This window comes from Ovis canadensis, chromosome 2 (assembly GCF_042477335.2).
Source record: "Ovis canadensis isolate MfBH-ARS-UI-01 breed Bighorn chromosome 2, ARS-UI_OviCan_v2, whole genome shotgun sequence".
NCBI classification, from domain to species: domain Eukaryota; kingdom Metazoa; phylum Chordata; class Mammalia; order Artiodactyla; family Bovidae; genus Ovis; species Ovis canadensis.
Genome location: NC_091246.1, coordinates 156,206,346 through 156,231,626, shown reverse-complemented (window position 1 = coordinate 156,231,626; position 25,281 = coordinate 156,206,346). Strand labels below are relative to the sequence as shown.

General features: G+C 40.3%; 1 protein-coding gene across 1 annotated transcript; it reads left to right on the top strand.

Moving 5' to 3' along the window:
* Positions 1 to 785: 785 nt before the first annotated feature.
* On the top strand, positions 786 to 24,399 carry DAPL1 (death associated protein like 1). Its single transcript, XM_069577431.1, has 4 exons — positions 786 to 899; positions 11,520 to 11,607; positions 15,735 to 15,795; positions 24,120 to 24,399. The coding sequence occupies exons 1-4, from the start codon at positions 842 to 844 to the stop codon at positions 24,234 to 24,236; spliced, it is 324 nt and encodes a 107-aa protein (XP_069433532.1). The 5' UTR covers positions 786 to 841; the 3' UTR covers positions 24,237 to 24,399.
* The last annotated feature ends 882 nt before the right edge of the window (positions 24,400 to 25,281 follow it).

Sequence of the window (25,281 nt, the reverse complement as noted above, 5' to 3'; positions counted from 1 at the left end):
TTGTAATATATACATAGTACTATCATGGATATTTCTTAATTTATTTAACTATCCCTCTCTATTTTGGGGGTTCTTGGGCTTCCCTGGTAGCTCAGTTGGTAAAGAATCCACCTGCAATGCAGGTGACCCCAGTTCTATTCCTGCGTTGGTACAATCCGCTGGAGAAGGGATAGGCTAACCACTGCAGGATTCTGGCCTAGAGAATTCCATGGACAGGAGCCTGGCGGGCTACAGTCCATGAGGTTGCAAAGAGTCGGACACGACTCTGTGACTTTCACTTTCAAAAAATAAGAGAGAGAAATATATGATTACCACCCTTTGCAGAAATCTCTGTGAATATCCTCAATTATTTTCTTAGTATAAATGCTTACAGTTGCAAAGACTGAGACAAAGACATAACACTTTGTTTCGTAATTGCCTCTGAAGAAAGACAGCTGATGTCTTGAAGATCTCATCTTGCCCTCTTTGTCATGCCAGTACACGACAGAGAGCCTGTCACATTGTAAGTGCATCGCATATACTTGGTGGATAAATAGTATAGTTGGAGAGAAAAATAATTCCCCTGAGCTTGATCCTTTCCCCTTCCTTCTGTGCAAGAAAGTAAGAATACCCTTCACCTCTCAGATGAAGGGAATAAGAAGAAAGCATTCTTCTAAGAGAGAACTGGTCAAAAAGATGTAGGTTCCCAGAAAAGCTAGGTGCCAAGCCCTGTTGCTGCTCAGCAAAGCCCTTAAGGGGCCCCGCCCCCAGCCCATATAAAGCCAGGGTGCAGTGGGGCAGCTGCAGCAGCTGGCACTCAGCCTCCAGAGCACCAGCACTGCCACTGGCCTTGGCATGCGCTATGGCAAATGAAGTGCAAGTCCAGCTCTCCCCACTGAAAGGGGGGCATCCTCCTGCAGGTAGGCTGCCCACCCGCCCTCTGCCCTGCAGATAGCAAGGCCCCACTGCTGCTGCCACGGCCCCGCTTCCATCAGTGCCTTCAACAGAGATACCCCAACAGAGCCAAGGCTCTCTGTCTCTCGTGTTAGTTTAACTTCCTGCAAACCAATTTCCTCTTCTGTCTTTGATGCTTTTAGGCTTATGTATAAAAACCATCTGGGGACTTAACAGGCCCCGATTTGGTTGAATTAAAGCCTAACATTCTATGAGAGCACGAGGGATTGGGCACTGGTGGAAAGGAGCAGGTGGAGAGCTTGGACCTTCCCTCTCTGGCTGTAGCTTTGCAGTGACCCGTCCACACCCAGGAGGTGATTTCCTGCTCATGGAAACCTTCCTCCCTAGAGGTTCCAGCTTCTAGACTCAGTCTCCCCAAGATGCCTATACATTGTCTGACTTGGTGCCCAGGCAAACCAGCTTCTGCACAGAAGACAGCAATGCAGTTTCTCTCGCCCTCCTCAGGTGTGGGGTTGGGCAGTGTTATCAGTCAAGTCTTTTGTCTGTCACCAAGCTGAGGAGCACTTTTAAAAAAGGTGATACGGGCCTGGCAGGGGCTGACTAGAAAAGGTAGCTTTCGAAGTATTCTACAAAGGATCCACGGTTCTTTTTTTTTTTTAAGTATGCTATTTACATCAATTCTCTGGAATGTGGAAATTATTTTTATTGTACTTAACCATATGTTCATATAGCCTGGCTGAGGCACTCAGGCCTATTTTTAGCCAGTTTGATGTTCTTTCTACTGCCTATCTCGTTTCCTTTTCCTTGAGAATGATCTCACAAGCTCAACTGCTTTGTTCTTGCCTTTCTCCAAATAACAAAATTTATTTGTTGGTATCATTCCTTGGCTCTTCTAAGCCAAGGTGATTTCAGCCATCCTTGCTGCAGAGGACAGTGGCAGGTATAACCTTCACAAAGCATCAAAAGCTGACACAAGGCTCAGTGGCTTTCTGGTGGGCAGCCCAGCCAAAAAAGAGTCAGAATTTTTACGCTAATTCTGAGTTTACCCATCTTGGCACCCTGTCATGGTCTCTTATGGCAGACTCCTGACTTTTTATATTTGTCATTGGATTTAGGAATAATTAACATTATCTACATTTAAAGTTAATGATGCCAACTAAGATGTGTATAACGGACTTTTGGACTCAGAGGGAGAGGGAGAGGGTGGGATGATTTGGGAGAATGACATTCTAACATGTATACTATCATGTGAATTGAATCGCCAGTCTATGTCTGACGCAGGATGCAGCATGCTTGGGGCTGGTGCATGGGGATGACCCAGAAAGATGTTATGGGGAGGGAGGTGGGAGGGGGGTTCATGTTTGAGAATGCATGTAAGAATTAAAGATTTTAAAATTTAAATAAATAAATAAATAAAAGGAAAAAAAAAAATAAAAATTCTGGTTTTAATGCCAGTTTTTTTAATATAAAAAAAAAAAAAAAAAAAAAAAAAATAAAGTTAATGATGCCAACTAATGATCAAGAACTATTGATGTCAATTATTAGAAGTTTTTGAAAGTGAAAGTGAAGTCGCTCAGTCGTGTGTGACTCTTTGCAACTATAGCCTACCAGGCTCCTCCGTCCATGGGATTTTCCAGGCAAGAATACTGGAGTGGGTTGCCATTTCCTTCTCCAGGAGATCTTCCTGGCCCAGGGACTGAACCCAGGTCTCCCTCATTGTAGGCAGACGCTTTACCATCTGAGCCACCAGGAAGTCCTACCTGGAAGGACTAACTTGGAAGTTTCTACCTAAGGACAAAAGAAGACATCATTCTCTTTCTGCAACGTCCATCCCAATCCTTCCTAAAACAGTTCAGCTAATGCCTGATTTGCTAAATGACATTTGTACACAAAGAACACAGAGATAAACTCAAGCAAATAAAAATGTGAATGAAGCCACCAGGAACTTTTTGTCCCCACTGCTAATGATTGCTAATTACTCTGTGTACATGGCACACCATGACGCCATCAAGCATGTCACAATGCCTCTGGCATGACAATTAATTATTATGAACTGTGACACTTCAGATAAGAGGTTTGGGATAATTAGAATGGAGATGAAGGCAGACTTCTGCCTCCCCGCTGAGAACAAGGGAACAAGAAAGCCTCATCCTTCAGCTTGTCTATTACATAGTTTAACTCTGAACCAGATTGCTACCAAAGTTTTATTTATAGAACAAAAATAATCCATTGCCAGAATTCCAGTAAATTTTACCTGAGTTTTATAAGCAATAGACAGGCCCCAGAAAGTAGGATGCAGACATGATAAGGTGGAAAGGTCTGACATGGCCTTTGAAACCAGTCAGTCCTAGATTTAAACCCTGCTTCCCTTCCACATGGCTAAGCCTCAGTTTTCTTATCTCTAAAACAGGAGGGGGTATGCATGCATGCTCAGTCGTGTCTGACTCTTTGTGACCCCATGGACTGTTGCCCACCAGATTCCTCTGTCCATGGAAGCAGTAATAAATAACATTGATATTGTAAGTTTTCTATGACTGTTTAAAGGTGTAAGGTACCCAGACATGAATGTTAATCCCTGTAAAGTACAGGCCTGGGAAAACACATAGCTGTCACAAGAAATGATTTTCTTCCATGGCAAGACCTCCTGATGTTTGAGGGAGACATTAGAAACTACTGCAATCATCAGAACAGAAGGAAATTGCAATGGGAAAGAACCATGTGCCTGCCCCATCACAGTTAAAAATGAAACCACTCAAAAGTCAGCCAGCTGTAACTCTTTCCCACCTACGTGGCAAGCGTGCAGTGGTTTTTTTCTTTCATGTATGTTATATAATATACGGCACCTATGTGAGCCCTGCTTATTTATGCTATGAAACAAGACTACATTAAACATGAGGTGGCCTAGGCTCTAGGAAGTTAGCTTTTGGTTTTCTGCTGTTTTGATTTGCTTCACTCTCAGTTTTATAAGAACGCCATTACATGAATAGCCGAAACTGAGCAAGTAGGAAGTAATCTAAGGAAGCTAAGGGCATACATATTGAACAAGAAAAAGCAGCAGTTCATGAGTTTTCTGTATCCCTCACACTTTTCTATTTGGCGTAAGGCAAACGAATCAGAGCCATCAAAGGGGTCACTGCTGAACCGCCAGAGAGAATCGTTCACTAACTCATTCAAGAGAGAGGGAAGTTTAGGGAATGTATCCCCTGCATGCGTGAGTGTTCACTCACTAAGTCATGTCTGACTCTTATGACTCCATGGACTGTAGCCCACCAGGCTCCTCTATCCATGGGATTCTCCAGGCACCTCTGTACAGGGGATTTCCCAGGCAGGAATATTGGAATAGTTTGCCATTTCCTCCTCCAGGAAATCTTCCCAACCCAGGGATTGAACCCCAGTCTCCTGCATTGCACACAGATTCTTTACCATCTGAGCTCCCAGGGAAGCCCTGTGCATCCCTTAGGGTTAAACTAATGCAGAGAATGGGGAAGAAATCATAGCCGCAGACGGGCCAGTATGATTTTTTTTTTTCTAAAGCAAACACTAGAGGCTTAATTCTATCAATTCCAGTCTGTCCATGTCAGCTTCTGGGAGTTGATCTGTGAGGTTTGACAGAGGTTGAGAGACCACTACCCCTCACGTCACAGGGCAGGGGTTTGATGAGAAGAACAGCTGCTTTTCACTTAACCCTGTATGCCTGGCACTACACGGAGCCTTCTAGACACGAAATCAACCCTGCAGACCAATGATGTTCCCACATCCCTGTTTCACAGAGGAGCAAACTGAAAGTTAGCAAAGTCAAGGGATATGCTCAGCACCACATAGCTGGAGAGCAGGGGTGCAGAAATGGACAGTCAAGTGGACCCATGCCAAGCCCTCTCTCCTTGCTTCACAAGCCATTCCTGATATGGGGCTTTTGATGGATAGTTTAGAATTTACCAAAAACTCGACTGTGAAAGCAAAGAAAGTGTTTCTCAAATATCTGACTTTTAAATTAAAATGTTCAAATGAAAGTTCTAAGTCACAAGGCAGAGTTTGCCCAAACCTTCAAGGTGGTCATCTTTTTCACACACGTTCTCTACTGATTATTGAAAGAAAGAAGCTCAATTTTTCCTGGAGGTTTGTCTTTCCTTAGCTTAACTACCCTCTACCAAACAAGATGCAAAATGCCTGGAAAATCTTAATTGGAAAATTATTGTATAGCATTCTAAACTCAAGGGTCCACTTTTGAAAACTACAAAATCCATAAACTACAAAGGTGACCACAAAAGTATAACACTTAGTCATAGATAGGAAATAAAAATTTTGTTTTCTCCACATCAATGTAGGTTTTCTAATGAAACTATTTTAAAAAATCAGCTCTCTCTTACATTCTTTAAAAGTCTCTGGGTCATTTTGCTTATTAAAAGTACCTGCAGCCTTGTATTTGAATATATTTGTATTCAAAGTCCTGTTAAAATGTTAAATCAGTTCATTTTGTACTTTGCCCAGTTCTAGTTGGTTGTTCTACAAAGGTTCAAAAGGCAATATAGTCCCAAACATGGAATTACATAAACAATTACAAATTTAATTGACCTAATTTAGTTACAGTGAGACTTTGAGATCCCGTGAGTTAGACCAACTAGTTTAAACAAAACTGGCAAGAATCTGATTGCAAATGTTGGTTGCAAATGTTTTTTTTTTTTTTAATGGCTTATTTAGGGAATTCCCTGGTTGTCCAGTGGTTAGAACTCTGAGCTTTCACTGCTGAGGTTGTGGGTTCAATTCCTGGTTGGGGAACTAAGTTCCAGCAAGCCACACTGCTGCTGCTGCTGCTGCTAAGTTGCTTCAGTCGTGTCCGACTCTGTGCGACCCCATGGATGGCAGCCTACCAGGGTCCCCCATCCCTGGGATTCTCCAGGCAAGAACCCTGGAGTTGGTTGCCATTTCCTTCTCCAATGTATGAAAGTAAAAAGTGAAAGTGAAGTCACTCAGTCATGTCCAACTCTTAGCTACACCATGGACTGCAGCCTACCAGGCTCCTCTGTCCATGGGATTTTCCAGGCAAGAGTACTGGAGTGGGTTGCTCTTGCCTTCTCCAGCAAGCCACACAGCTCAACCAAAAAGAAAATGAACAAAAATAAAAAGCAATAACAGCTTAAAAAAAAAATGGCTTGTCTAAATCCAGGGAGATCCAGGTGTCAACAGTATTCCCTGCAAAATTCTGAAGACCCTCCCACAAGGTTCCATCTGGTTCAATCACCCCAGTGTAATGAGAGCCTTACTCTATATCTCAGTGTATCCATCTATAGCGTGGAGGGACTCTCCTCTGCTCCTTTCTACTGTACATTGCTGACCAAGTGAGATTACTTATCAGAACAAGTTTGGTACAAGAACTATACTCTGAAAATCCAACGTGTGGTAGACTTATGCTTCCTAAATCACCCAGAGCCCACAGCCCTGGATAGATTCAAAGACTCCTGGATGAAAGTAAGAATCCTGTGAGAATTTTTTTCAAAATTGGGTATAGCTGCTTTGCAAATTGTGTTAGTTGCTGCTGTACAACGAAGTGAATCAGCCATGTGTATACATATGTCCCCTCCCTCTTGGATCTCCCTCCCTGCCCCAGCCCACCCGCACCCCTCCAGGTCATCACAGCACCAAGCTGCGCTCCCTGCACTATACAGCAGGTCCCCCCATCTGTTTTACGCATGACAGTGTACACATGTCAACATCAATTTCCCAGTTCATCCCCTCTCCCCCCGCCATGTCCAAACACCTGTTCTTTACGTTTGCATCTCTATTCTTGCTCTACAGAGAGGTTCATCTGTACCATTTTTCTTGATTCCTTATATATGCATTAATATACGATATTTGTTTTTCTCTTTCTGACTTACTTCACTCTGTGTGACAAACTCTAGGGTCTGTCATGAGAGGATTTTTAATTTCCCCTCAAATGTCACTGTTTTATTGTTCTGAAGAACTCCCATGTTTGCATTCTCCGTACTTTTTTCTTTTGCTTTAGCTTTTCTAAGTGCACTGTATTCTTTCGAAAGGGAGGGAACATGATAGATTTTCTTTTGTAGGTAGATGGGAATAGTTAGAATCACATTAAAGACGTTACAGTAAAAACCATCTAGTTAACTGCTACTGAATTTCCCAAAATCCTTCTAAAATATTCATGGCAGATACACTTCTTTTTAGCACACTGTGGGGCCAGGGAACATACTATTGTGCTATGCAGTCTACTTCACTTTGAATAAAACAGTTATATGCAGCCAGGCTCTGCCTTTCAGGAACTTTTGCTATTTGGTTTTGATTGTCTCCTCTGGAAAAACAAATGTAAATAATAATAACTACTAATTATTAAGTGCCTTCCATGTATCCAGGTGCTTCTGTTGCGTCTATTTTCTAGGGCAACTCACACAATCAGTATTATTCCTTTTTGAAGGATCCAAAAACTGTGCCACAGAGGAGTTTACGTATCTTGCCCGAGGTCACAGAGCTCAGGCAGGGTAGAGCTCTCTGACCCTAATAACATTTCCTCACCAGGAAACCAGGCCTCCTCCATAAGACAGCCTCTAAAATCCTTGAAAATGACCCCATAAGTTTCCCTTGTGCCTCGGCTTCCTCAGAAGTGGTCTTTCCCCTGTGACACGGCTTCTTCTCCTCTCTGGTCACTCTCCTCTGGACATTGTCTAGACTGTCCACATCCTTTCAAATGAGCAGCACAGACCTCAACATGCAAAGTTCTTCTCCCTTTAAACTGGTGCTCATTTTAGCTATAACAGGTGTGCTTCTGTAGTTGGCAGTAATAATCAGTGGAAGAAAACATGTGAAACCCATAACAGAGAAAACAAAAGGAATACTAATAGGAAAGTAATTACAACACTCCATGTTTAAAAGGCATTTGTCATTAGAAGAATGACAGATACTACTGAAGGGTACTGAAGACCCAAGCTCTAGGTTTGGGGCTATTGTGATTTGATTCTTCTTGGTAGAAGAGAGAGCGGTGCTGTGAGCAACACCCTTCAAACAGAGGCATACTCTCTTCAAGCAGTCTCCAGAAAAGGGCACCCCTCGGTTTATTTCATCTATTTCCCACGGCTATTCAAAAGATGTTTCCACATCATTTCCATTTCTGTTGCTGATTATTTTGTATGCTGTGTGTGTATGTGTGTGTGAATTTAAAGCAGAGGCTGGTGGCTCAGATGGTACAGAATCCACCTCAATGCAGGATACCCAGATTCAATCCCTGGTTTGGGAAAATTCCCCTGGAGGAGGGAATGACAACCCACTCCAGTGTTCTTGCCATGGACAGAGGAGCCTGATGGGCTACACAGTCCATCGGGTTGCAAAGAGTTGGACATAACTGAGTGACTAACACACACACAGATGTGTGTGTAAACGCAGGACTTTTTTTTCCCCTGGACTATATCTAGTATTATAAAAGTATAGTGATATACTTTTACTATCAGTAAAAAAAACTTGGCTATTCAAAATGACCAAGGAGAGTTTATTCCATGTACACAAGAATGGTTTGATAGTAAAATATTCATTAATATATACTTATAAAATGTTTATCTGTTAACATAATTAACCACATTAAAGAGAAAAACCATATGATCATATACATGAATTATAAAAGGGCATCTAGTCAAATTCAACATGTGTTTTTAATTTTTTAAGCCAATGAAACAGCAATAGAAGGATATTTCCTTAATACAATAAAATAAATGTATTTGAATAGGTATATATGTTACAGATATGTGTTTGTGTGTATATCCAACTAACTACACATTATACTTAATGGGAAAACACTAAAAGCAATCCCTTAAAAAGTTAGGATGACAAAAATGTCCTTCATGAGCACTATTTAATATTATTCTAGAGGAAGTAATATTCTATTGTTTGCAGATTATATAATTTTTAACCAGGAAAATAAAAGGGAATCAACAAAAATACTATAAACAATAAGAGATTTCAATAAGATATGGATATAAAATCAATGATATTAATATAAGAACAACAGTCCATGAGAGCTATAATGGAAGAATAGACCCTCTTTACAATTGCAACAACAACAACAACAACAAAAAGAAAATGCTTAGGGAATAAACCTAATAATAAATGTGTAAGATTTATGTGAACAAGTTACTGAGGGACCCAAGAAAATAAAAGTGAAAGTGAAGTCGTTCAGTCATGTCTGACTCTTTGTGACCCCGTGGACTGTAGCCCACCAGGCTCCTCCCTCCATGGGATTCTCCAGGCAAGAGTACTGGAGTGGGTAAAATAGAAAAGCGTACCATGTTCCTGAAAAGAGAGCAGCCAGGATACGAAGATATGAATTTTCCCTTTAAAAATAATCTAATTGCTTCCCAATGGTTCAGTGGTAGAGAAGCCACCTGTCAATGCAGGAGACAAGAGTCTGATCCCTGATCCAGGAAGCTCCCACATACCACGCACCACAACTATTGCGCCTCTGCTTTGGAGCAAGTGCTCCTCAACGAGAGGCCTGCGCATACACCCAAAGAGTAGCCCCCTCTTGCCGCAGCTAGAGAAAAGCCCACACAGCAAGGAAGCCCCAGCACAGCCAAAAATAAATAAATAAGATTTTTTTTAATCTATAAATCTAAAGCAAGACCATTAAAAGACTACCAGCAGGATATTTTTTGGTGGGAATTGACAAACTGATTCAAAAGTTCATATGAAAAAATAAGAATAGCTAATAAAATTCTGCAAAGTAAATATAGCAAAGAAAGACTATCAATTAAAATATAAAGCGACAGTCATTCAAATAAAGTTGTAACAGCATATAAACAGAGATGAATGGAACAGAAGCCCAACAGGACAAATAGGCCAAAAATTTAAACAGTCTTTAAAAAAAAAAATACACCTGCCTTCTGAAATAAAATAAGCTCAACTTTTAATAAAATATAAGAAATGCAAATTACCTTTCTTTTTCTTATTGGTTGATGAAACCAAATATTTTCTAGTTCACATTGTTGCCTGAGGTATAGGGAAACAATCACTGTCATTGTAACTAGTGAGACTGTAAACTAGTGCAACTTCTGTGAAGGATAATTTGATGAGATTGAACAAAATTACAAATGCACATACTCTTAAGAATTAACAAGATCACTTCTAGGAATTTATCCCACAGATATACTTGCACTTGTGCAAAATTATGTACATGAAAAGGATATTCATTACAGCATTGTTTTTAATAGTAACAGATTAGAGACATCTAAAATGTCCAGCATTTGAAAACTGGTTAAGTACACATAGAATGTCCATATAATGAAATTTTAAAGCAGATGTTAAAAAAAAAAGACATTCTCTTTTTACATATACATTCTCTTTTTTACATATGTATGTGATACATATATATCTCTTTTCACACACAGATAGGGAACTTACTCCAAAGTGCAAGACTGAATGAAAAATATAAATAAACAAGACATAGAACAATGTCTGCTGCCATTAAAAAAATACATAGGTGTGTGTATAGAATGTCTACAGATGAATAATAGGAAACTTGTTAACATTAGCAGTGTTTAGGGAAGTGAACTGGAGACCTAAAAATAATCGTAGAAGAGACCTTCCCATGTTTTTTGAATTGTGTGCTTCATGAATGTATATTACATTGTCAAAAAATTAATAGTTTTAAAAGAAAAATGAAGTCAGTTCACGAGGGCATTGAGAAAGAGAAAGGAAAAGAGTTTTCCTATTTTTCGCTTTATTGAAGCCAGTTTTAGAAAATTGCCAATCTAACATTTCCATAAAAAGAATTAACAGGCTCAAACAAATCAATGTCCATTTAGCTTTTTATCATTTGAGCTTGTCAGGTTTCAAATGTGCAAATTTCCTGGGAACAGAAAAAAGTATTTGCTTTGACTTGCAATATGAAATGGGTTGTTCCTTTTCAAGTTGATTTCATCTGACATTGTTAAACACTTGAATTGCTGTTAGGTCATCTGTAGCCTAATTAACACTAATTGATTTCTTAAACAGCAGGATTATTAATGCATTTTAATTACTCATTAGAACATCTGAGCTCCTCCAACAAGGAGGTTTGAGGTCTGGGATGCAAGGTGGATATCTGGTGGGATCAGAAGCATCTCTTTTGAATTAAGTGCCTGTTATCACCGCTACCCTGACTTTTGGCTCATTCTCCAATCTAGCTTTTGAAAGCTTTGGTTGGATTTAAAAATTTGCAAGCCTTGCACTTTAATCTTGTGGGAAAACAGGAGGGTCACACTGTAGTTGTCAGTTGCTATCATGAAGAATGTAATTGGTTTGATAATAAGAAAAAATGTTTTCAGTGAAATGCCTAAGGGAGTGCATTGTTATCTCCTCCCAAATCGAAGGTATAAACACCACTGCTTTTTTTAAGCCTTAGTTCCCCCTCTCTGAACACAAACAAGCAAAAACCTTAACCCTTCCCTCCTTCCCACTTTGTTTGAATATTTTTTTTATCTGTAACATTAGCTCAAGGTACTTTTTTTATTATGTTGTTTTAGATAAAAGTTCAGCTCTTCAAAAAGTTCTGAAATTCTTCAAATGTCAATTCATACCTTGAATAATAAAACTAATTTTCTCTTGCTGCCCCAACCATGATTCTTGTGCTGATGCTTCTTTGTTTATAGTAAAAGCTGGAGGAAAGCGAATTCCCAAAAAACAGGAAATTGGCATCTTGGAGAGACACACCAAGAAAACAGGGTTAGAGAAAACAAGGTAGGAGACTGCTTCATTTCTTTTCCTGCTTCATCTCAAGTTTTAGACAACTCTGCTGCCAGAAGTCAGAGGCGTTGCTGTATCTTAGGGCAAACCAAGGCTCCCCAGGCACAAGCTAACCAGAGTTAGAGGCAGCGGGTGGGGTGGGGTGGGGTGGGGTGGAGTAGAGTAGGTGATGGGGGTCAAGATGGGAGGGGAAACGGGTGAGGGGAGGTAACTGCCCTCTGGAGACGCTCTCTGCCCAACCTCCTCCTCTCTGCAGACAGCCTAACTGCCTGCTATTAAAAAGCACAGTCCTGAATGCATCAAAACTGGACTCAACATCTATATTTTCACCTTAGCCTTTAAAGTACTACTGTCTCTAAGCTGGCCTTGTTTTTGTAATGCGCTTTCTGCTGAAGCAAATCTCCTGAATTAAAAATGAATGCTTTCTGTTTGTTTGTTTCAAATTCCTCACTCAATTATTTAGAAAATAATGGCCACTATATTTGGCCCAGCCGAAAGGCATTTGGATACTGAGGTTGTTTTCTCCCTGAATTCCTTCCCGGATAACCTTGACACACTGCAGTTTTTTCAGAGCTAAGCAGAGAGCCATGGGCTGGATCTCTTGTACAAATGGCCCAGCCCCTCTATGCCTTGGGTAAGGAAAATAGTGCCTTCAAAAAGAAGCATATGAAATTAGCTCCTCCAAATAGCGCCATTTCAGAGACTACTAATTTCAGGATAATTTCCATAGGTGAGTTCACAAGTAATTCAAAAGGAGTGAATTCGAAGATGCTTAGATATGTCCTTAACAATTAAAATGGTAACAGTCTCAGAAAGAACATGTGGAAGGAAATAGGCTATGGAATGTCTCAGATTTTTTTTTCCATATAAAATTACTTTTTAGATCACTTTAAAAATTTTCTTCTCGATTTCTGGAAAGAATTTTTTTTAAGGGTTTTTCTATCTTAAAATGAAATACTCTATCTCATACATAAAGACTTCCTACAATTCAGTAGCCAAAAAGCAAACACGCCAGTTTTAAAATGGACAGAAGATTTGAGCAGACATTCTCCCAAAGAAGAATCAGAGCAGGTACATGAAGAGATGCTCAACATTATTAATTATCAGGGAGAAGATGCAAATCAAAACTACAATGAAATATCACCTTCTATCTGTCAGAATGGCTATTACCATAAAGTCAAAAAATAACAAACTGTGGCGAGGATATGGAGAAAAGGGAACATTTGTGCATTCTTAGTTTCTAATATAACCACTATGGAAAGCAGTATGGAGTTTCCTCCAAAATTAAAACTAGAACTGCCGTATGACCCAGCTATTCTACTTCTGAGTATTTACCTGAGGAAAATGGAAACACTAACTTGAAAAGATATGCACACTCCCACATTTATTGCAGCATTATTATAGTAGCCAAGATATGGAAGAAACCCAAGTGTCCATTAATGGATGAATGGATTTTTAAAAATGTGATACCTACATACCTACACATATGTGCACACGCACACCCATACACTCACACAGAGGAATATTTTTCAGCCATATAAAAGAAGGAAATCCTACCACTTGTAACAATATGGACGGACCTGGAAGGCATTATACTAAATGACATAAGTCAAACAGAAAGACAATTAACATGTGATCTATCTTGTATGAGAAATCTAAGAAGAAAAAAAACCCGGGACAACAGCAACAAAAATCTCAAGCTCTTAGATATAGAGAGCAGATTAGTAGTTGCAAAAGCTGGGGGGGGCGGGTTGGTGACGGGGGCGGGTTGGTGACGGGTAGAAAATGGGCGAAGGGAATCATCAGGCAGAACTTCCAGTTATAAGACAAATAAGCCACGCGGATGCAATGTACAGCGTAGTGACTGTGGCTAATGATTTTGCTGTTGTTCAGTCGTGTCCGACTCTTCGTGACCCCATGGACTGCAGCACACCAGACTTCCCTGTCTTTCACCATCTCCCACCATGACCCCTCCATCTTGGGTGGCCCTACGTGGCATGGCTCAATGTTCCATTGAATTAGACAGGATAGTTAATGATACTGTATTGCATATTTGCTAAGTTGCTAAGAGGATAAACCTTAAAACTTCTCATTATAAGAAAAAATATTTAACTATATATGGTGAGAAATATTAACTAGACTTGTTGTGATCATTTTGCAGTATATACGATATCAAATCATTATGTTGTACACCTGAAACTAGTGTAATCTTTATGTCGGTGATAGCTCAATTTTAAAAAATTTTCCCATTTGGCACTGAGTGTTTGTTTCTTCTGAATCAGAAAATAATCACCACATAGTGAAAGCAAAACTCTAAGTCCTCAAGAGTGAGAGTCACATATTATTTATCTCCTGACCCAGCATCTAGGACAGTTCCTAGAATGGAGAAAGTACTCTCTAAATGACACCAAACTGTCACTGAATTGTCAGCTGGCTAACTTTGAAAGCCTATCCTGTTAAAATCGGACTCAGGCATAAGCTCTGTTTATTGTGACACTCGTTATCATGCCTAGGCCAGGGACTCAGGAACTAAAGAGTCATAACTTGGAAATGGCCTTCTAGTTGGCAGCCGGTGGACAAGTCACTCATTTCTCTGTACCTCACCAAATGGGACTTACTGTTAATTCCAAACATCAAGTGAACATTATGAGAAGGAGTTGCCTAGAGAGTTATAAAGTGGTGAGTGGAACCCTCTTTAAAACTACAATTGTTTTCTGCTGCTGCTACTGCTGCTAAGTCGCTTCAGTCGTGTCCGACTCTGGGCGACCCCATAGATGGCAGCCCACCAGGCTCCCCCGTCCCCGGGATGCTCCAGGAAAGAACACTGGAGTGGACTGCCATTTCCTTCTCCAATGCATGAAAGTGAAAGTGAAGTCGCTCAATCGCGTCCGACTCTTGGTGACCCCGTGGACTGTAGCCCAACCCAGCTCCTCTGTCCATGGGATTCTCCAGGCAAGAATACTGGAGTGGATTGCCATTTCCTTCTCCGAATTGTTTTCTAATAGTCATTAAAAGATGAGAATTGGACTACTGCAGAACCTAAACAGCTAGAAGTAGCTTTCTTGAGCTATTTACTGGGGTAGATATAGGTATGTGGGACCCGAAGCTTACAGAATTGGGAGGCTTGAGCTATTTACTTGGGTAGATATAGGTATGTGGGACCCGAAGCTTACAGAATCGGGAGGCTTGAGCTATTTACTGGGGATAGATATAGGTATATGGGACCCGAAGCTTACAGAATTGGGAGGCTTGAGCTATTTACTTGGGTAGATATAGGTATGTGGGACCCGAAGCTTATAGAGGCCATTTTAAGGAAAAACATTATAAAATTATAAATATGAAATGGTTAGGGCCCCCTTGGAAGGAGACTGCACAATGAGAGGCCCTGGAGCTTCCCCAGCTTCCCCCTGAAGTCACCTCTGTTCTTCATAACCGCTCCATGTTTGCATGGATATGATTGCTTCTCCTTCATGGACAAATATCTCTCCTTATACATTATAGGAAAACAGCTTTTGAAAAATATATCATAGAAAATAAACTCCTAAGCATCATCAAATTTGTTTTCCTTTCCTAATAACTTCTACCAACCAACACACACATACACAAAATAGGCCTAGAGCAGAGTTCCTTCAGGAAATTACACTGGAAGCTCCTCTCTCGTTGAAACTCTGCTACAAAAAACTTGGCCTGAGAAAAGAAGTCAGACACAGAAGAGTACCCGCTATGTGGTGCATTTTACGATGTACAAAGTCAAAACTAATATATGGGGCGGTAAGGCAGGGTAGTGATTATCCTTAAGGGCAGCTAGTTTGACTAGTGCTACAAGTCTGTAAATATTCGCCAACCTATATGTTGATATGTGCACTTTTCTCCATGTATACTCTACTTCAAAGAAAAATTTTTACTATTAATAAATATTAAAATTATAATAACTTGGCCTGCAAAGCTTGTAGTTCATGGCCACACAGAGCAGGGTTTTGTGGTTTTTTTTTTAATCTTCCAGAAGTAGCCAAGCAGCATGAAAGCTTAAAGACCAAGTAGAAAACCGTCTATACAGATCATTTAGCGTCTTCAGTGGGAAAGTTGCTGTTTCTATATGAGGTTTCTTTTCATCTTCACAGTGCCATTGCAAATGTTGCCAAAATACAGATGATGGATGCCCTGAATGACACGCTGGAGAAGGTGAGCCATGGGTGAGGCAGATCACGTGATACTCCCAGCCAGTTTGCACCTAGCTGATCATGCTACATGGGTGAATGAGCTGATGACTGGAATTTTTTTCCAACTCAGAGGTTTGATGTCCCTGTGAAAGAATCTGCTTTCAGTTCAAGGAACACAGAGTCGTTTTGATGGGAAAAGCTGATGCTCCCAAATTCCTAGCATCTATTTAAGAAATCATTTCAAAAATAAGATAGGAAATTAAGCAAGAATCATGATGCCAAATTGGCGGAACTTTATGTTGCCATCCACTTATTTCCTGAAGACCTTGGCATGTTGCTCTAAATAAGGCAAACTGTGTGCTGGGAATTCAGCCCTTCTTGACCTTCCTCCCCACTGCTGCTTTCCCATACGGAAATGTTTGATTTGAGGCCAGGATGGGTGGAGGGTTGCCCAATTTAAGACTGGAGGAAGGCTGGGCACTGGCTGGCTTTATCTAATAAAGTCTATTTATAAAGGTGGTCGACCATTACTATTTTTATTTCTGTATCTTGAATTCTCTCTAAGTAGCTCAGGAAACTCAGAAAGTTATTCCTGAATAGACGGTTTAATTTTGGGTTCAAGAGTTTGCTTTTAAATGTTGTAAGTGATCCGAGTGAGGATCCTTATTCTACTCCTAAGGAGAGGGCGGATGCACAGAAACCACTATTTCTGTTACCCCAACATATATTGAAGGTACAGGACTGGGTGTCCTTTGTAGAAGGAAGACTTGCTGTTATTGCCAACATCAGGGGTCTGAAATATTAATAGATTAGAACGGCAATTGTGTGGCTAAACTTCTGGGACCTCTCTTTGGTACTGGCTTCTCATCTTACTGTCTTTAAAGCCTTGAGCAAGTTATTGATCTTGCACCTCTGATTTGTCATTTGTAAGATGAGGATAAGGAAGAGATTGTTGTTGTGTGGAACCAATGAGATTCACACACAGGAATCTCTTAGAATAGTGCCTGACACAGAGAAACCTGTCTGCACTCTCTGCTCTGATGAGTAGCATCCATTTTATGACAGTGAAATGGAAAGTTATGTCTGAAGCCCATGAGGCAGGTAGCAGTACCAGATAAGATCTTGAGGACAGACCATAGCTACGGAGCCTTCTCACATGGGGGGGTGGGAGGGGTGGGGGTGGGGGTGGTTCTCCCATCAGGTAGATCAGAGGGCAGGTCATAAATGACTCTTTGCCTTCCTGACTTTAGAAGAAGGGCAGGGATGGACGGTGATCTGCCTCTTGCATTCTCTGGCTCCTGCTCTCCAAACACCTCATCCTCAGGGGCAAGAGATGTCCACAGTAAGTGGAACTGAGTGGAATAGATACATTCCTCTAAAATATGTTAACCCCAAATAAAGTCTTTAAAGAGAGTGATCAGTAAAGGTCAGTTATGCTGTACTTTAGGTATGATGCTGGAATCGTCACTATTTTTAATAGACACATGTGTATATGTCTGTGGCATAAAGGACTCTTTCCCTGCCAGTTAAAAATAGCACCTCTGTATTTCAAAGATAAAATAAGCATATAACAACAGCAATAAGTTATATTTTAAAATCATAAGAAAACACAGATGCGGGTGGGATGATTTGGGAGAATGGGAATTCTAACATGTATACTATCATGTAAGAATTGAATCGCCAGTCCATGTCTGACGTAGGGTGCAGCATGCTTGGGGCTGGTGCATGGGGATGACCCAGAGAGATGTTGTGGGGAGGGAGGTGGGAGGGGGGGTCATGTTTGGGAACGCATGTAAGAATTAAAGATTTTAAAATTAAAAAAAAAATTAAAAAAAATAAAAAATAAAAAAAAAATAAAAAAAACACAAAAAAAAAAAAAAAAAAAAAAAAACACAGATGCTGTGCTATTACAAATATTTTCAACGGTAACTATATCTATGTTTTAACACTTTAACACTTAGCTCAGTGTGTACTGTGTGGGACTGTGTATGTTACTGATTACAACAGTTTCTGGCATCAGATATCAGGCACCTGGGTCCTATGCTGGCTCTGTCACTTGGTAGCTGTGTGTCTTTACGCTTCTATTTCCTTATCTGTAAATAGGAATGTGATTCACAGTATCCACCTCACAGAAATGTGAAAATAAAATGAGGTTATATAATGTGTGCAGAGGACTCAGCACAGTGCCAGACACACTTAGCCCTCAGGACAGGTTAGCTTCTATTCCCCAGGGGAGTTGTCCTATAGAGCATCACCTGGAATCCAGGCAAAGGATAAGAGACCAGTAAGAGAGTCCCAAGATTACCCTAAGTCACTGTATTGAATATGGAGGTTGGTGGGATTCATGTGTTCCCTTACAGCTAAGAAAAATTTTCCATAAATCCATAATTCAACCTGAAGTGTAATAGGATTTCATAATAAAGGTCAACCTGAGGTGGAAAGAACAATGCCTTTTAAAAAATAGATCTGCTGAGATCAGTGGTTGCCAGCGAATAGAAGGAGGAGTTGACCACGAAGTGACAGGAGGGAATTTTGAAGAGGGATAAAAGGGTTCTATATCTTGATGGTGGTGGTGGTCACAGACTGTATGCACTTGAGAAAATCCGTAGAACTAAACACTGAAGAGGGCATATATTTTACTGTAGATAAATTATTCTGTTAAATTTTTAATGTAAAAATTGTATTATTAATAAACAGTCTAAACCAAAAAAGACATAAAATACAGAGATGTAGATTTTTGCTAACAAACTTTCATCTGCATTATGATGACTCCCCCAACAATACATATTGTCATGAAGATCTAGCCATATATAATTGGCAGGAAGAAATATTGTAGCAGTAATGAGGGTCATAGACTCTGCACTTAGCATTCATTCATGCCCTCGGCTAGAATTATATCTAGTTACTAGAACCCATGTCAATTTTCATGCCAGTTTAAGAACTTGAGAGTCCAAAACAGTGAGAGTTACAGCCCTACTCATAGGATCTCATCAACAATTCAACCATGGCAGGAAATTTCTATCCATATACTATTTATGTCTGTGTACCCTTTTAAAACCAACCTAGATTTAAGATGTGGGAGGATGGAAAACAATTCCCCAAAGGCTGGAATTGTGTAAATCTAACTGGAAACTAGGGCTTCCCTGGTGGCTCAGTGGTGAAGAATCCATCTGCCAATGCCAGAGACGTGGGTTCAATCCCTGGGTCGGGCAGATCCCCTGGAGAAGGAAGTGGCAATCCACTCCAGTATTCTTGCCTGGAAAATCCCATGGTCAGAGGACCCTGGAAGGCAACAGTCCATGGGGTCTCAAGAGTCAGATACGCCTTAGTGACTAAACAACAACAAAGTGGAAAGCAACCTAAAATATTCTCTCCCACTCTTTCACCCACTCATCCCCATACAGACCTCATGACCAACTACCTTCCTCCTACTCTCCCTTCCTCTCTTGCCAGTCCTTCCTACCTGTTTCAGCCATAAATAATGAAAGAATCATGTTGCCCAGTGATGGGCCATGCAACATGTTTATTCTTGCAGATGACGGGTTATATAAGCTCTCCAAGCTAAAAATTTGAGATCTGGTCTTAGACGAAGTTCCACCTACTCCCTAGAGGTTTTTGACCTTTTAGAAGCCACGTAGCTCCTCTGAGATTTATGATTGCTCATTTACTTGATTATTTTAAGGCAAAGAATAAGAAATAAAAGTACTGCCAAATATGTTAATTCTCTGGATAGTCACAGAAGTAAGTTTGGCAATAGTTGTGAAGCTTCTCCCAACAGAAAAGTATCCAGTTAAGCCATTAGTAATGGGGTTGGGTTATAGTGTGGATGTGAGTGGAATGTTGAAGCCTGGTTAAATTGGGGCCACTTTTCAAGCTGTCAGCTGCGTCACCAGGCTCACAGTGAGATGTATATGAAATGGGATCCTGGGAAGAGGAAGCCGTCAAAGGCATCTGCAAATCTAAAAAGGTTTCTCTTGTTCTGTGGATTAACATCACTGTAGGAGAATCCTTGAATTTCATCGACTGAATGTTTTGTTTTAAGCACTTTGCGTAATGGGGTATAGAAATCTAAGTGCCAACATTCAAGTTGGATATTAACACCCTGGGAAGATGAATGGAAGAGCTGCCAGTCTGCTAATTCCACCTGACTTCAGGCTCTAAAACAAAACCTGCCACTGAGTTTCTTGCTTCTAGAGTTTCTTTCACAGCTCTAATCATAAAGACATTTTAATACACTTCTTTGACTTTTTCTCTGAAGTGAAAAATACAGGTTCTGAGGTCACAACTACCCAAGAGGAAGGTACATTCTCAATGTGGAAGTTTCTATTGATCTACTTTTCAAGTCCAATGTTTTGCCCCTTATGGGATGGAGTTGCAGCCAGGCAGAATCCTTACATACATACTGGCCTTGAATTCTTTCTCTTATGGAGTTACCCTAGTTTCTTTTATCTTAATGAGTCAGACAAATACCTTTCATTCTACAAATCCTATCATTTTACAAAGACTAATGATGAAAAATCCAAAACAACCCCAAAGTTAAGATGCCAGACTAAAACTCAGCTGTTCGTAGGTTGTAAAGCTATTCCTACTTATTATTGGTTAAGACTTGAATACAAAAATGTTCCTATCTCCATTGATATAAAAGCTACAACAAAGAATTAGTGCATTTAATGGTTGATTACTTACCATTTCATCAGTTCTGAAGGTAGACCCTTTATAGGCTCTCTACCCACAACCCGCAAGTCTTTCTACTTTAGAGTGCCCCTGACGGAGGGGGTGCAGTATTTGAGAAAAATAACTCAGTTCTCTTGTATTTTCATGCATTGTTATAAAGCTCTGACCCTCCCAAACTTGTACATTTGTAATTTAATAATCATGAGTGGTTCCTCTAAGGTTATTATCCCTGGCAGAATTATTTCCACTATATTCTCAATCCTGTTGATTTTTTTCCCCTCTAAAATTTACCAGGCCAGTTCACAGATGGCTAACAGCCCCCAGGGGCAGTCTCCCATTCATTCTGACCTGTGTCATTCCTCTTTGGAGAAGCCATTGAGCAGAGTTCTTAGAACCTCAGTTAAATGCCTTAGTTAAAAGATAACCCCTAACCAGTGGGAATATAAGATGGTAGAGGCTATGGAAAACAATATGATAGTATCTCAAAAAATTAAATATAGAATTACCATGTGATCTAATAATTTCACTTCTCAGTATATACCCGAAAGAACTGGAAGTAGGGATTTGAAGAGAAACTTGTGCAACAGTGTTCATAGCAACATTATTCACAACAGCCAAAAGGTGGAAGCCACCCGAGTGTCCATCAACCTATAAATGTATAAACAAAATGTGGTCTATAGACATACATTGGAATATTATTCAACATTTAAAAGGAAAGAAATTCTGACACATACTACAACATGGATAAACTTTGAAGACATTACGCTAAATGAAATGAACCAGACACAAAAGAACAAGTATTGCATGCTAAGTCACTTCAGTCGTATACGGCTCTTTGAGACCCCATGGACTGTAGCCCACCAGGCTCCTCTGTCTGTGGGATTCTCCAGGCAAGAGTACTGGAGTGAGTTGCTGTGCCTTCTTCCAGGGGATCTTCCCACCCCAGGGATATTGCATGATTCCCCATACATGAGATACTTGGGGTAGTCAAATTCACAGAGATAGAAGGTAGAATGATGGTTGCCAGAGGCTGGAGGAGGAGATAATGAGGAATTATTCTTTAATGGGTACAAAATTTCAGCTTGGTATGGTGGATAAGTTCTGGAAATGGATGGTAGTGATGTCCATGTTAGCACAAGTTCATGTACCCGACTCACAGTTAGTCCAAACACTCTGAAACATGAGAGTTTAGAGCAGGGAAAGGTTTATTGCAGGGCCATGCAAGGAGACAAGTGACTCAGGCCCTAAAAAGCCCCGAGCTCCCCAAGGGTTTCCGCAAAGCATTCTTAAAAGCCAGGTTTGGGGGTGGAGTCTCCAGGTACTGATCAGCTCTGCACAGTTCTCCGGCCAGCTGATGGTGAGGTAGCAAGGTGATGTCACAGGGCTAACACTATCAGCCCTTAAACTCCAGGAGGCCTGGGGCTATGTACTCACGGTCATCAAGCAGTTAACACCAAGTCTTCCATTTGGTGGAGGGGTTTTCACATATGTAAAATACCTCAGGAAATGTGTATCAAATACTATTATCTAGGTGCTTCAGAGAGGAGCAAAAGCAGAGGATATGGGGGAAGGCCTATCATGGGAAGGCCCCATAGGGTCATGCTCAGTTACAGTTATGCAACAGTATAAGTGTACTTAATGCTGTACTTAAAATGGATGAAATGGTAAATTTTATGTTATATGTATTTTATCACAATTTTTTAAATTACAAAAGAAATGTAGCCCCTGAACTGTGGAGATAACCCTGGAAATCAAATAATGAGTTAGTGCCAAATTAAGCAATAGGTGTGTCATGACACACTGTTCTCCTCTCCCCTTTCCTTTTACACCTCCACCCATCATCCGTCTTGACACCTTAAGAACAATAATCCACACTGTGGCTTTCTCTCTTCTGTCTCAACTTGTCATCTTGCTCCATCTCACCTTGGCTAATTGCCCAGATTTCTGTTATATCAGAACTACTTGTTCACTTCCTTTCTCACCCTCCTTTACCTTATATTTGACTTTAAGTCCTACATCTTCCTACCTATAATCTCTTGAACGTGATTTAGAGCTAACCTAAAATAATCCATCTGTTTTAGTTGACACTAAAGATACCTAATCTGAAAGAAAACTACTGAAGTCAGTGACTTCTTAAGTTACCTTTTGGTTCTAACCTTAAAAACCAAACAAGACATTCTGCTGTTACCACACTATAAAATATATGTCATGGGGCCCAATGTTAATTAATCTGACCCTCCAAAGTTACCAGCTCTTTTTTAAATTCTAATGCAATATTTATAACCAATATCTCAGTTATGTTTCTTCCTTTCTACTAGAATGTCAGCATAGACCATCCTTGGGTTTAATTATTATATAACTTGTAGCTTCTCATTGTAAAAAACACTTTGAGCAAAACAAAGGCAAAGTAAATAAAAAGACTAGGAATTGCCCATAATTCTATCCCTCAAAAATAAACAGTGTTAACACTTCAGTGTATATTCTTCCAGTGTGTTTAATTTTTTAAGACCAAGAAGAAAGAGCTTTCTGGAGTCAAATTTCACATGAAAGGGAATGCTGTGTGCCCAGGGACATTTAAGAAGACATGTAAGGCACTTATGTTTCCCTGGTTTAGAAGAGCCCAAACAAGCCATACACAGTGTGATGTTTGGGGTCATGAACAGTTTATCTCCCCTTTTATTTGACTTGAGTGTCAAGGCAAGGGCATCTAAGTTCAATAGAAATAAATTAAATTCCTCGTCAGCTGATATATCCCTTCCTTGCTGGCTGAGGAAGGTGTCCTTAGGTTCCTTTATATTGAGTCAGTGGGCTGGAAAACCAAGTGGAATGGGCCCAACAGGCCACTGAGTCTAAATTCTCCTCTTAGGAAAACTGTGCTTGAAATTGTCCCAGCATTGGGCATCCTTTATGATCTCATGCTGCCCTTGATGTAAATTCCATAAGGTCTCTTTGTCCCATATGTACTTCCTCTTATTGTCAAAGTCTCAGTCTGTCTTAGTTTAGGCTCATTTCCTCACAAATGTCTTCTGGAGGGATGACTAGCGAGCTAATAAGTCACTCCTCAGCTTTCTCTTTACAACGATGCTTAGGTTGAACCATACAAAACAGCCAGTATTTGGCCATTTTTTACCTACAAAAATAGAAATTTCACATGCTTCAATCTAAAAAATAATAACCCTAAGTTTTCCTAACTTCCTTCAGAGGCTCTTTATTTCTGATCTTTTGACATCTGAGGGGTTCCTTCTCCCCACCCCAGGCCCTCTCCAATGTGCCCATGGCCTTCTTAGCATATTGTGTTTCGTATATGCGTAGTGGCACCAGGATAATTGTTAATATTGGAGAACTGATGAAGATACAGTTAACCATTTCTATCTTTAAGAATATCACTTCAAAACATATATATAGATGCACATATGTATATTATTTATATCTTACATATAAAATATTTTATAGTTGAAAAAATTAAAAACGTACTAGTGAGGGAAAACCCAGGTTAACACATATACTCATGGGTACAGAGCTAGAGGTGGTATGGAAAAGAGGTTATATCAAAGAAATAAACAAAACTGTGAAATTTCTCTGACCAGCTGTTTTGCTTTCTCCTACTTTAATACTTTATGACCCCAAAGATCCAATATGCTTATTTTTTTTTTCTTTCCTTCTCACCTCTAGCTCAGCCATAAATTTCCAGCAGTAGCACACATGGCACATCAAAAACCCAGACCTGCTCTGGAGAAGGTCACTCCACTGAAAAGGATCTACATTATTCAGCAGCCTCGAAAATGTTAAGCTGGGACGGAAAACACAGCCGTCTCGCCAACTGCCTCGAATGTCTGAGAGCTTAGCAAAAAGGACCACACTTGTCATAGGCCTAGTGTACTTGCTTGGTAAATAAAACAGCTTTTATATCTTCTTTTTTGACTTCAGATAATAAAACATTCAAATTCGCAAATCCAATGCGTCCTTGGACCTAGTTAGCATCCTATTGATGTTTACTACGTGTGTAATTTTGTTGAATAAGTGGAGAAGATAGAATGCTGGACTATTCCACTCTACCTCTGTGGATAAGCTCTTTTCTTCTTGATGCTGACCCTGAGGGGTTCCACCCACAGCAAGTTCTCCTTGAAGGCAAAGGTTAGAGACCAGTGCACTGAGCTTTGCAAGGCCAACATTCTGTGCAAACCTGAGCAGTGATTCTTTTTGATATGTTTGTCTTAAGATGCTCAAGTTTTCACTTAAGGTGAAATGTCTTTTCTAATTTCCCACATAAATGTATAGTTTGTCTTGACGTTTTGTTGAGAGAAAACGAAAATATTAGATTTATTTCAGACATGTACTCTTCTACAAAGCAATCAAGTTTAGAAGGTATTCATAGAATTCTACTTTTAGTGGTAGGTTTGCTCAGGGCCTCCACAAAGTTCATGCTCTGGAACTGGGGGCTCCTGATGCTCAGGGCACTGTTGTTGGGATATAGAAGTTGGTTTTCACTGGAGGTGAAGCTGAGAGGGAAAGTGTTGCTGTAGTTAAACCTACTCTAGCTCTCTTGCCCTCCAACACACACTTCATATACTCACAAATGCATAGCCAAAGGCATCCTTAGGTGACAGTAGGGGACAACCACATTTTCCCCCCACAGAGGTTAGCTGCCACTCATAGTTCACCATTCTGTACCTCTAATTAATACTGCTATCCAGCAGTAAGCATTTCTCTTTACCCAGGGAAGGAGTCAGTACTTCATTCCATCACTTTACAGGTTGACAACACTTGCACTATGACTTAATGCTAAGTCTGTCTCTGATTTCTGGAAATCCAATGGCACCTGGCGAAGGCCCAG